This window comes from Aspergillus pseudotamarii (assembly GCF_009193445.1).
Source record: "Aspergillus pseudotamarii strain CBS 117625 unplaced genomic scaffold BDV38scaffold_135, whole genome shotgun sequence".
Taxonomy (NCBI): domain Eukaryota; kingdom Fungi; phylum Ascomycota; class Eurotiomycetes; order Eurotiales; family Aspergillaceae; genus Aspergillus; species Aspergillus pseudotamarii.
In genome coordinates, this window is record NW_022475149.1 from 1 (window position 1) to 13,154 (window position 13,154).

The window sequence follows — 13,154 nt, forward strand, 5'->3', positions numbered from 1 at the left end:
AGTATAAATAAGTTAAGACTAGTCTTATTATTAAAGATAATTCTATAATAATAATATAGATTAATTATAAAGAATTAAATTAAGTATATAAATAAATATTTTTATATATTCTATAATTAACTACTTCTACTATAACTCTTTTAAGAGTAAATAGTAAAATATATTTAATTATAATATACAGTACTGTATACTCCTGGTATACTCTCTCTAGAATAAATTCCGGAGTAGATTTTATATAACTAAACTGATATCGGTTTTTTATTTATTATTATATTAAATATTTACTGTAGTTATTCTCTGATAATCTTATAGTTGGCTTCAGTTCTTCTTGTTCTATAATATTCTGCCTTATGTGCCCACCTTCGATAAGATATGCTAGACAAGGGTCTGTAACAATTAATTTATAATTTATAAAAAGTTTAAAAATATTTTAAATAATATAGATTTAGAAAATATAGCTTTCTTGATTAAAAATAAATAGAATAATAATATAAAAAATATAGATAATTTTAAAAATAGTTTAGAACTAGAGAATAGTTCTATATTAATTAATTAAAATATAGAATTTTTACTTTTTATTTTTAATTTTATATATATTTAAGAGTAGATAGATACTTATATATCTTATAGTTTATAATATTATAATTAATATCTAGAGTAGTATAAAGAATAAATTTCTCTCTAGATAAATATACTCTTTGTTAAGAAATAAAGTCGGTCCAAGATAGACACATACAACATCATTCGACAGAGAGACTTTGCCCCAGCAAAAATAGGAAAATAAGCTGAGCCACAATAAGATTTGTTCGGAGAAATTGCCCTGTGCCAGGTGTATATGACTAAGCAGTTTAAAAGCAGCCCCAACTAGTATCACAATGTTTAGGTTATACTACTGGTAGGCCGAATCCACCCTTAAAGTAATAGTTGAACTTGCGTTCAATTCTAATACGCAATGAACAATAGGCTTCATGAATTGGTGATGTCTCACCCAGATATTGTTTCTTGGGCCAATCTGCGAGGTCTAAGCTCGCCTGACCCATACTAATCTGTTGGTCTTTGGGTTGCATCCGAGGTCAAGTAGGCCAAAAGTTCCGAAGCTAGAACGTGGATATTATGGGCGGGGTTAGGGTTGACAAGTAATGCTTGTTTCATTTCAAGGCTGGTCATAGGTATAAGAGGTTAGGAGCGTAGCCAACTCAGCCTAGAATGCAGTAGCGTCGTAGAGTAGGGTTGTTGATCGCTTCTTAGGTCTTAATGATTGAATTAATTAATTTCTTGAACAACTGACAGGGGTATCCCGAACTTCACCAATCATACTTATATTGATGGATACTGTATGACACCGGTCTTTTACTCTTGGAAGCGAAAAAAAAAAGAAAGGGGATTTAGCACTAAAATCAAAATGGCATCGAAAAAATTGGAAAAATGAAGAAAGAGAAAAAGCCTCGTCTGCGTACCCTCCAGCTAAACAGTTTTGGGTATAGCTAGGGGTGACCATAGATCAGCAGATAAGAAGCACTGGCAACGATTTACAAGAGAATACTTTCAAAAGTGATCAATATCTCAAATTGCTCTTTCATCTTTCTGATTATTTCATTCATTTTTCACAGACAATATGCACATACCACTAAGGCTTCCTAGATTATCCTCCTTCCTCGAATCTTACACATGCCGTGTATTTCTAATCTTTTTGATCCCTTATGCCCTTCTTGTATACTTTGCTCGTCTGACTTGTTGGCGTGACCCGACATCACTCTTCTTCAGACAAAATGAAGCCTACGAGCCTTCGTACTCTAGTCTGCGTGCGGCCCAGGGTATGGCTTTGATCGAAGAGGCTAATAACGTGACGAAAGCTCCCCGCTTTAAGGCATCTCCGAACCCTACGATGTGTGTAGGATTTGCCTCTGTCGCACGAGATGGTGTAAGTTATTTTGAAAGCGCAGTCGGATCGCTGTTGGCGAGCCTTTCTCCATTAGAGAGAGCAGATCTATTTCTCATCCTATTCATTGCCCATACCGATCCTGTACAGCACCCGGCCTATTCGGAGCCATGGCTGCATGGACTGGCTGATAAGGTTCTACTCTATGACGAGAAAGACATTGACGTCGACCATATCCGAAGTCTTGAAACAGCCGAGGCCAAAGCTTTAGCTCTTGAGAAGGGTTTATTGGACTATACTTATCTTTTGAAAGCATGTACCGCTGTTGGTGCTCCTTATACTGTCATGCTTGAAGATGATATTATCGCTCTTGATGGCTGGTATCATAGAACAAAACAGGCCTTGCGTGCCGTCGAGTGGCAAACAGTGGAGAAGAAAGGATCGAAATGTAAGTTCTGAACCAAGATCACTCTGCCGCTTACACACTTTTTGGGTATCAAGACTGATATACGTTGTTCTTTAAAAGGGCTTTATCTTCGGCTTTTCCACACCGAGAACTTCCTGGGCTGGAATTCGGAGGAATGGTCTATCTATTTATTCTATTCTCTACTCTCAGCATCTACCATCTTACTCACAACCTTGTGCTTTCGCCGCTATCGACCCTCTTCGAAGCCATTTCTACCGAGAGAAACAGTGTTTGTGGTTTCCTTCATTTGTACACCTCTCCTGATCATCCTCTTCTTTGCGGCCGGACGAGTCACAATGCTACCCATCCCTGAAGGGGTCCACGAGATGCCTAAATTCGGTTGCTGCTCGCAGGGGTTCGTATTTCCACAAGGCCGTATCATGGACCTGGTATCCTGGTATGAGTCAAAAGGAATCGGCTATGTCGACATGCTCACGGAAGATTATGCAAACCAGAACGGAGAGATACGCTGGGCATTGATACCCAGTGTGTTGCAGCACATCGGTAGCAAAAGCTCCAAAACCAATAGCCCTGTCCCGCACAAGGGCCTCCGTACTATCCCTGAAAAATTGTGGAATTTCGGGTTTGAGAAAAACGATGTACACGCTCTACGCAAGGAACATGAACAACAGATAAGATGGGGAGGATCGTGAGTTGATAGATAATTAGAACATAACAATATCTTCTGTAGATAGGTTCAACCATGTTTAAATGTCAGAAAGTGTTTCTTAAACCTATCTCTCCGTAGCATAAGTCTACTCAGAACCGAATACACTATCCGCAATGATGATCGCCAAGACAGTAACCTTGTATGGGTCAGTAGAGTCGAACAATAGGGCGGGGTTATTGAACAGGTCTTACCAATGATAAGTCCACACCTGGAGTAACGACAATATCAAGAACAGGTCGATAATTGCGACGTGTACTTGGCGTCAAGGCAAGTTTCTGGTTGTGCTGTACGCTCTCGCGCACTTCAGCGACCTTCCTGTCTCCATCCACAATGTCAAAGGACTCTAATACGCGCCCATGCCTCTCAACCTCCAGTGTCACCAGTCTATCATCCCCTGACTCTTTCATATCGGTGGTAACTACATTGGTGAACGTGAATATAAAGTTTCCAAACGGGGCCAGTCGCGGTGCACCAGTGGCTATGCTATCAGCAGTTGGACTCCCTGGCAGTGTGATAGACCAAGCATTTCTAAATGATATCTTCCGGTGAAGCTCGAACAAGGGTAGGCCTGAAGCATCACGAAATTCTCTGCATGAGCGACTATTGTATTTCCGACCACTGGCAGTAAACTGAGTAGCCCCGTTTTCGTCCTGGACTTTGTAAGCAGCCACAGACTGGGCGCCCCCCTGTGGTCTGAGAGTCAGGAGTGTCCTCGAGTCGGCAATGTAGTTTCCTCGGATTGCGATCGGGCGATCGGGCGCTTTCAGGACCTTGCGAGGCTGGGAGGAAATCGCATGGTCCATGCGTGCTTGTATGTATGCTCCAGACATTGTAGCGAGATGTTGAAATAGGCCTCGGTGGCGGGGTATTCCTGAGGGCAAATTTATGAAACGCAAAAGATACGTAATTATCCAACGCTATGAAAACAAAGAGCCTGAAGAAATCGACGACGTGATATGAGTCCTTATTTCCCTGCTCTGATTATGGCATTGGAGCTAAAATGGACCCTTGCAAGTGATGGGAATGTTTGGTAGTAGGTCCGCGTCGTTGCTCGGACACCACACTTATTTTGTTCTAGTTTGCGTGAATTAAGTGGTCTATTATACATGTCTTTGAAAATTGATTAGTCCCTTATTCTACTATAGCGTGGAGTCCTAAGACATGATGTAGGAAGCTCCCCCCAAAGCTCTTCAATGTAGATACACTGATGTTATTATTAGTCCTGTAAAACGAAAGTAGGTCTGTATACCAATCTACGAATATAATAACACTATTTACTATCCTATATGTTTGACTATTGGGGGGAACAGGCTAACAGTTCAACTGTCCCCAGGGTGCATGAAAAAGATACACTGTAGGATATGTGACATATAGGCTGGGAGTCTGAGACCCTGGAAAGGATCTGGTGAGGCGCAGCGGCTCCTGACACTAAGGCAAAGGTCAAAGCGAACACGTAGTGGGTCATATTAGGCCATCGCTACCTATCAGGATCAAGCCTTGCCAAGAGAGTAATATAGAAGGTGTGACCCACTTAGAACTAGTTTATAGAGACTGCATGATGGGCATTAGCAGATGCCTACTCGGGAGTAGTTTCAATTATAACGTAGCATCGATTGAAAAGAGTTATTCGAGACAAATCAGACAATATTCAACACTAGGCTCAGTGCTATTGGGCTTTTGTGGCTGTTAGTGGTATATACAATATTTAGCCAGTTGGTATAAATGCTAAGCAATTGTAATCAAGCACAACCAAACACAACCGAGAACGACTCCACGCATGCATTTATATGATCAATAGTTGGTAGAGTGCTATAGTGATCTGAGTTCTTATCGCCATCAACAGAGCTTTCATACCCTGGAATGACTCATTGCTAAAATACTTTTTCTATTAAGTATCGTAATCTTTTGTTGGCACCCATAGCTTTTATTAGGCCTAGGAACCCTTGAAGCAGTAACGACCCATGTCGCTGTTAGAATCTAGTCTTTTGGTCTAACTATGTATGGAGAAACCTTTGCGTTAGGAACTGACTTAGTTATAAACTACCACTTCAAGACTCTAGTTATCTCCGGCTTGGTAATTTAGAATGAGGTTTCCACCACAAAGCCCAGTATCACTACAATATACTGAGCAAATGTAGAGCTCTACAGGCACAACTGCTATATGCTCATCAAGCCTATCTAAATCTTCAGCTACACTACCCTAGTATTCCAAACAAGAGATAATATGACGTAGAACTATCGCAAGTTGCGGCAGAGATAAGATAGAATTCATAAGTTCGTTCATAGTTCTGTATCCATACGTCTCTTAGAGTGGTCTAGTGTAGGATAGAGGGCACTCTATTGGGCCCACACTTCTAGCTTCGCAGAGTTTTTCCTTAAAGATAGGGTTGTATATGTAGTAGGAGTAGTACAGCTACTTTCGCAGTTATCTATGCCTCACTAGATACAGAACTCCAGTCTACCGGTGAGAAGAGAATGCTGTGCAGTGAAGGCGTTCAATGTTATGGCTTCATTGTTGTTGACGGTACTCCTTTTGTTCTATCCAGCTTATCCGCCATGATGAGAAACCATTCAATCGCATTAATGCCCCCCTGTCTAGCTTCAGAAGTCGCAATCACCAGACATATCCGTAGATTAATGTAGAATTGCTCGCATAATTCCCTGTTATCTTATTAGAGAGACAGGCAGTAAGCACTATCACGAAGATGACCACACAACCTGCACATTTGGAAGAGGATCCCTGTATTATATCCCACTATAGAGCTAGGTAGAAGTGATCAAAGGGTCTCATGACAGTAACAATATAGTGACATGACTCTTAGACCGTATGTATATAAAGCATCAGCTTTCCTTCGTCTAACATGGACAACAACCATCAAGAAGTATCTTATACTTTCAGAAGATCAGACCGAGAAAAAACAACTTTCCAAAACTCCTCTTATCCCTCAAAGGTTCTCTCAAGATGCATCTTCAGATTGCTGCTGTCTTTGCTACCCTCCTCGCCCTCGCGCAGGCTGCACCCACGACCCAGTCTCTAAATGCCAATTCCCCCGGCGTTATCTTTGTGCAAAGCACTTCGAACGCCATGATCGATGACTGCGGAGATTCTACTTTCGAAAATCAGACCTCGGATGCTTCCCCCCTTGTGAGCGACTGCCAGCAGATTACAAGAAACATTGCCGGCGGTGGTACCTGGGAAGTTGAGGACTTTGGTGGACAGCACCAGCTCGTGCAGTATGGCACCTGTGCATTTGGTGTCACGGGCGACAAGTCGATAAACGGGTTCTATGTCGGCAACTCGGATATCATCGACCTCATCAACGACTCTATCTCGCGTTATAACTGGAATGGCAAGGTTGGGTCTAAGGGCTCTATGGGTTGCCAGTCTCTCACGGGACTTATGGGTGGTGTGACTGTTACTTGGGGTTTGTATCACACTAGCTAATGTATACCCTGTGCCAATTGTACATATCTCTCAGATCACTCCTCATAAAACTGTACCTTTGGTACACAACATGGTATATTAGGTGAAGTTGAAGTGAGCGGGCTCTGGGTGGGGGATGAAGGCATTAGTGATGGAGCCCAGAGAAATTTCAGGTCCTATTTAACTACTTCGCAGAATCCCTGGTAGACTCCGGTGAATTTCGATAAATCCTATGCCGTGAATTTATTACCATCCTTGAGATTTTAGTTCTAGGCACCCCACGGACTAATGCTATGGCCCAAGACTTAAGCACCTTAGAAAGGCTGTCTTTACTAAAACAAGGTAAGTGCACAAGAACCGTTCACTATAGAACTAGATACCAATGCCTTGAAGTGAACGGTTTATTACCGAATTGATTCATGGCTTTTAGCGGAAGAGTGAGTGCCAGATAAGAGAAATCCTTTGACATGCATGATTGTCAAAAATTGCCTTCTTCTAGTCTATAAAACTTGTAAGTCGGTTACGGAGTCGACCTTCCGTGTCTGTTCAGGCAAATAGATGGGATTCATCGTTGACTGTGTGCAAGCCCAGCAATTCTGAACCAACGTTGCCTGAAGATGGGCAACTATGTTGTCCCGTGGTTCGTGGAATGATTGAACATTGCGTACGGAGTATGTCCGCATAAAATAGCTAGAACGAACAGACGTCTGATTTTTGTACCAGTTACGTCCAGCACACGATTCAGACGTGACAGCGCATATAACTCCAAATATCCATTTAGTACCAACCAAACCTCATTATGCAATGGTATTTTTGGCTGCTTATGAGAATCTCATGTATATTATTAAGGAAATACAACCGTGGTCACTAATATCTATGCCTTAGTATCGGTGTCTCTCTTGCATGTTATCTCTTGGACGAGTAATTTACTTCTAACAGACACCATTCCTTTGGACACTGAAAGTCCAGCTTTCAGCATGTGCTAGGTCCATAGCTCTCTCACATCCATTATCCTCTACGTCAGCCCTTTCTAGCCCCGTTGAATAAAATATGCTGTAGCAAGCTTGTGGAGCCGACGATGGTCGCGGCGTACGGACTACTGTGGCCCATATTCCTTGATATTCCCACAGGTGAGAGACATAGCTATATCTCTTTCCAGGCAGATTGATCTACTAGAGGGAGGTCTAGTGGTACCTATGGCGCAGAAAATTCAGCTCCGGGCAAAGGCTTCGTTGTCGGTTATCGATCCTCTCCCTTTCACCGATTGGGTTCCCTTCCGATCACAGGGTGCGGTGCTCATCCACGCTTCGCTTTAACATACAATGATTTTATTATGACCAGACTCCAATTTCACCTGCATTAGTCTTATGATAAGGATTAGGAGATGCTAGTTACCCGGGGTGTTTGTGCAATAAGGCATGTGCTGAGAGCTTGTGGTATACATTACACGGTTATAGTAAGGTCTTTAAGTGTTATTTTTCATAGACCCAAGTCGAGCCCCCCTGAAGGCTATTTGATCGCTCAATCTTACCTTTGCGCGGATGTTGGAGAGTTTTAAAAACATGGTTGGGTATTCATGCGTCCCCTTTTGACATAATCCGTACTCTTGTTTGTACCCTCATACCCCATTCACCTTCGCAATAACCGTCACTTTCTCTCTTCCCACAGCTTCAGTTTGTATTCTAAGAGTATCTGATATCCAAGAGTACCAACTACATTGATATAAAAACACGTTCACCCGCAATTCGATAGATTCTTGACCTTGTGTTGCCATATAATATTAGCTGGCAGGTATTATCAATCACGTTTCTCAACAATTAAACGTATTTACTAGTAGTGAGCGTGAAATTGCCTAACATTCTCAAGGGTTCGTATAACTCCATTCCGAGTCTTAGTAGATGTGCTCTCTCCGGTGCTACTAGTAGAGTATATAGCTTCTTTTGTTCTCCTTTTCCTTTTCTTGGAACATTCCATTCAAATGCAAATTAATCTACAAAAGCTCGCACCGAGGCTCTGCGAATGTCGTACACGAATAAAGGAAGGTTATTGACAACACAATGATTCATTGAGTAACAGGAGAAAGTGTTCGGACTTCGTCTACTATGTAGGATGACGACGAAAGAATTGATGGGCAAGTCTCTTTTCTTCGCGACAACCCCTTCCAGGTTGTTATCTGCGAGTGCTCTTTCATAGAGCTGTGCAACTGTGACATAGGCTTTTATACTTCGAGTAGCTATACCGGCCACCCATAGATTTTGGTGCCAGCTGCTTTTTCGCGATACAACGATTTAGCAAAAGAATCGTTTCCAAAGCGGACTGACTGTTCAGGTATATAAATGCTACTAGTAGTAATGAATTCTTGGCGACTGCGAAAGAGCTTGGGACCTTATATTCCGCCTTTCTCCTTCCTGTATGCTGGCCAGTTAGCTTGGACTACCCCCACATGTATATATTAAGAGTGATTCTCTCCCCCATGTTTCATCGCCATTTGAGGAATGATACATACACTCGTGACAACATAAGGGATGGATAATCGCCACATAGCACCATTGGCACGTAGGTTAATTTGGTGTAGAAGGTGGAGCTTTCGTCGTGCGTGAGAGGCTGCCATGAACCCTCGTATTGGATTTGTTACTGATACTAATATACTAGCGAATAGAGGCTAATATCTGCTAGAAATCCTACCCACCGGGCAATATCCACAATCTTGGGTGATTGGGGCCAACAGACCAATGGCGCTGCGATAATCATATGAACGTCACAATTCATTTTAATCAGGGTGGCGGAGACGTAGAAATCGAGGCTTACCCCCATGGAAGCCCACGGGAGCCAATCCATCGAGTGAGTAGTTCCAAACCCCAAGCACAATGACGCAAGAGGTAGGGCTCACCCCACACGTGATTGGGCGCCACCCCGCACATCCGCCTTGGCCTCAGGCCCCCCAAAGGCTTCGTGTTGCTTAGTTCATGACTAGTCTGGAAGATCGGAACAGCCAATGTCAGTCAGACAGTTAATTTCGAGTTGGACTCTTCCATGGTCCGACTCATGGTGTCTTCCGTGACCCCACCACGCATGTCCTCTCCACTTTTCTGTCTCTGACTGCCCTCCCCCACGGGGTTCCGCGTTGGGGAGATGGCATGTGTGGGGTCACTCGTCTGATCGGGGCATATCTCCATCAAAGGAGGCATTAGATACGTCGAGGCAGGGTGACAGTGTAACCATGCCATGACTTGTGAGGGTATGATGACAATCGAGACTTTTTCCAATACTACATACTGTACATATGCCTCGGTCTGGTCTCATTTGATTCGGCGATGCTTGGGACAGCCCAACGCCATGTGTAGCTGATTACTTATTTGACTCTGACTGGAGAGTCATAGCGTTGGGGAGATGCCATCAGAGAACAATCATTCCTGCCGTTGGCTTGCAACACTATTGCCTAGTATAATCCGCATGGCTATGTTGGATGGAGCCTGAGTTTCTTACTCTGAAACCGTTGAAAAACATGGTTCGTGGACTAAAACTCCCGTACACACATTCTCCATTACCGGGTAGCGGCATGGGCCGCGTCTGACTTCTGAGAAGATTTAGAGATAACCTGCTCCCATGTGATTGGCCATGATATGATTGGCCGTCTGAAGCCATTCGCTGAGGCTGTTACCCAGTATGTCCTATAAAGCCGGACACGCAGCCCCGCACCTCACGGCGGATACCATGTTCTTGCGTGGTATCATAGCTATTTCGGTCAAGCTATGCTAGCTACTAGGAAGCCACTAGTTGGCCAGAAAATTAGGATTACTGTCTTCCGATATCTACAATCACCTGAAAGCTCCTTCTGCCCCTGATAGATCTGCTATCCAGACTTTACTCTTCTGTTCTTGCTCCTAAGTTTCATTGAACCCCCACGATGAAGGACGAACGTGGGCCGGATGCCGGCCACCACAAGAAGACAGATGGCATGGATGAAGTGTCTCCGACAGCCGAACATTCAGAGAAGCCAAGGCGCTCGAGTATTTACGACATCGAGGGCCGACCCCCAAATAAGCTCAGCGCCGTCTTCAAGAACCCTCTGGAAGGCATTCCCCGCCAGCAGCTCATGGAGGATGTGGACAGATTTTGTGCTCAGTATGGGTTGGATGCCCATAAAGACCTTTTCCGTAAAGGAGCTCTGATTTCGCAGAATCCTCACGATGCCCACAATATCCCAGAGCTGAGCGAGGATGAGAGGGAGGCCATTCGGCGAGAACACACTCATAAATGGTCACAGCCTTGGCAGCTCTACTTCATGGCATGTACGTAATGGAAATAGTCGCTGAGCGCGGCATGTTCTTTTACTTTTTTTTGGATTGCCTGAACTGTGCTAACTGGATTCTAGCCATGTGCTCGTTGGCCGCCGCGGTTCAAGGTATGGACGAAACCGTCAACAATGGCGCACAGGCCATTTACCTCAAGGTGAGATAGACAAATTCGAGCACGAGAACTGCAGTGCTGACCAGATGCGAAGGAACTCAACATTAAGAGCGAATATATCACCGGTCTCGTTGTTGGCGCTCCCTATCTGGCCTGTGCAGTTATCGGCTGTTGGCTCACGGAGCCTATGAATAGATACTTGGCACGGCGTGGTACTATCTGGGTATCTTGTTTCATTGCTGCTGTGGCCTCAGTCTGGGAAGGTGTCTGTAACTCCTGGGTCAACCTGTTTATCGCTCGATTCGTTCTTGGTCTCGGCATCGGTTCCAAATCGTCTACGGTCCCCGTTTATGCCGCCGAGTGTTCGCCCGCTCCGATTCGAGGAGCGCTGGTCATGATGTGGCAGATGTGGACCGCCTTCGGTATCATGCTGGGAAATATCATGGGCGTTGCGTTCATGGGTTTGCCAGACAACCTATCGTGGCGTCTGATGTTGGGTTCAACGGTGGTTTTGCCATTGGTCGTCTGTGCGCAGGTCTACTTCTGCCCTGAATCCCCTCGTTGGTTGATTGAACACAACAAGATCAACAAGGCCTACGAGGCTTTCCGCATCCTTCGCCCGACGGACCTTCAAGCAGCACGCGACTTGTACTATGCATACGTCGGTGTTGAGCTCGAAAGAGAGGTGAACAAGGGAAAGAACTTCTTCACTATGTTTCTGGAGCTTTTCACCATTCCCCGCAATGCACGAGCAACACTTGCCACCTGGATTGTCATGTTTTTGCAGCAGGTAAGTAGTCTCCTAATGAACGCTCGGGGTGAAATATGATTGGAAAACGGCCGATTGGCCAAGATGCTATCTCACCTCCGGCACTCCGGGGGATAACCCTAGATCTCATCGGTGACTTTGACGCATGGAACGAGGGGCTAATAGAGACTTTATCGTCGTAGTTTTGTGGTGTCAATGTAATCGCCTATTATTCAACTACAATCTTTACGGAATCAGGATATTCGATCCAAGAGGCGCTGTTAGCGTCGATGGGAACAGGTATCCTGAACTGGGTTTTTGCGCTGCCGGCATTCTTCACGATCGACACATGGGGCCGACGGAATCTCCTGCTCTTTACCTTTCCTTTCCTTGCCATCTGTCTTTTCTGGGCCGGCTTTTCGTTTTGGATCGAGGAAGGGATCAAATACAGCAGGAAACGCGTGGCCATGGTGACAACAGGCATGTACCTGTTCGAAGTATTCTACTCACCTGGTGAAGGACCTGTGCCCTTCACATACTCCGCTGAAGCCTTCCCACTGCATGTGCGGGAAGTCGGCATGTCCTGGGCTACCGCCACCACATGGTGTTTCAACTTCATCCTGTCATTCACCTGGCCATCACTCCTGCGCGCCTTCCAGCCGCAAGGGGCCTTCGGCTGGTACGCTGCGTGGTGTTTGGTTGGATGGGTACTTGTCTTGCTATTCGTTCCGGAGACGAAATGTAAGTGATCCTTAGTGACACCTGGGGCACTGACCAATTACTGATATATGATAGCTCTCACCCTGGAGGAATTGGATCAGGTGTTCTCAGTCCCGACTCGGAAGCATGCGATGTACCAACTCAGGAATGCGGCCTGGCATTTCCGGGTCTGGGTTCTGCGGCAAAAGCTCGAGCCCTTGCCTAAGCTTTACGAAGGAGCGGAGCGTCTTGCAGAGGCAGGAGAGAAGTAAAGCCTCGATCGAGCGAGATACTTTAGACACGTGCGTCCATGACTCTCGGCTTATGGTACCGCTTGCAGGCAGTGAACTTGTGGAGCTGTTGGTGAAACTAATACGCGCGGTGGCAGTTCTTGCTTCAAGTCTATAGGTTTGTTTCTTCTACTTAAGATGTAATACATGAAGTGGTTGTATTCGTGGTGTTGGTTCGTTCCCTGAAACTAACATTATCAATAAGTCGTGTAATTCCATGAGTGAACAAATGAGAACTAGGAGCTCAAAGCTAATATCCCTTAGAGCGGACTCATTGCTGACCAGCATAGGTTACTTTGTTGAGGTTTCACGATGAAGATGACTACTGCCCATACTGGGTTGAGGTATATCTCAATCTAACGGGAAAGCCACTAAGAAAATTTTCTTTCTTAGCTTAGGAACCGTCCGATTGGAGAAGATGTCGCCACTTTTTCGAACGGTTTAGTGTCGGAGCTTAGCTAGTCGATTATTTGTGGGATGAACGGTAGGATCCGAGACAATCATTAAACTCCCAGCCAAGTTTACAGCAGCTGAGAAAATATGACCAACATTTACTCCGTTCTCCGAT

At 44.6% G+C, this 13,154-nt stretch overlaps 4 protein-coding genes across 4 annotated transcripts; 3 read left to right on the top strand and 1 right to left on the bottom strand.

The window, feature by feature from the left end:
• Positions 1-1,446: 1,446 nt before the first annotated feature.
• On the top strand, positions 1,447-2,998 carry BDV38DRAFT_290926 (uncharacterized protein; the record flags this gene model as incomplete). The annotated part of the gene is made up of 2 exons (XM_032061601.1): positions 1,447-2,327; positions 2,406-2,998. Exons 1-2 carry the CDS (start codon positions 1,616-1,618, stop codon positions 2,996-2,998), a joined length of 1,305 nt encoding a protein of 434 aa, XP_031906996.1. The 5' UTR covers positions 1,447-1,615.
• A 102-nt stretch (positions 2,999-3,100) lies between these two features.
• On the bottom strand, positions 3,101-4,030 carry BDV38DRAFT_290931 (tubby C-terminal-like domain-containing protein; the record flags this gene model as incomplete). The annotated part of the gene is made up of 2 exons (XM_032061602.1): positions 3,207-4,030; positions 3,101-3,151 (listed from the first exon to the last, which is right to left on the bottom strand). The coding sequence occupies exons 1-2, from the start codon at positions 3,843-3,845 to the stop codon at positions 3,101-3,103; spliced, it is 690 nt and encodes a 229-aa protein (XP_031906997.1). The 5' UTR covers positions 3,846-4,030.
• Positions 4,031-5,977: 1,947 nt separating this feature from the next.
• BDV38DRAFT_289162 (putative necrosis-inducing factor-domain-containing protein) lies at positions 5,978-6,460 on the top strand (the record flags this gene model as incomplete). The annotated part of the gene is made up of 1 exon (XM_032061191.1): positions 5,978-6,460. The coding sequence occupies one exon, from the start codon at positions 5,978-5,980 to the stop codon at positions 6,458-6,460; it is 483 nt and encodes a 160-aa protein (XP_031906998.1).
• A 3,886-nt stretch (positions 6,461-10,346) lies between these two features.
• Positions 10,347-12,568, top strand: BDV38DRAFT_276371 (sugar porter family MFS transporter; the record flags this gene model as incomplete). Its single annotated transcript, XM_032058203.1, has 5 exons — positions 10,347-10,731; positions 10,815-10,891; positions 10,944-11,639; positions 11,801-12,338; positions 12,393-12,568. The coding sequence occupies 5 exons, from the start codon at positions 10,347-10,349 to the stop codon at positions 12,566-12,568; spliced, it is 1,872 nt and encodes a 623-aa protein (XP_031906999.1).
• Positions 12,569-13,154: the final 586 nt, after the last annotated feature.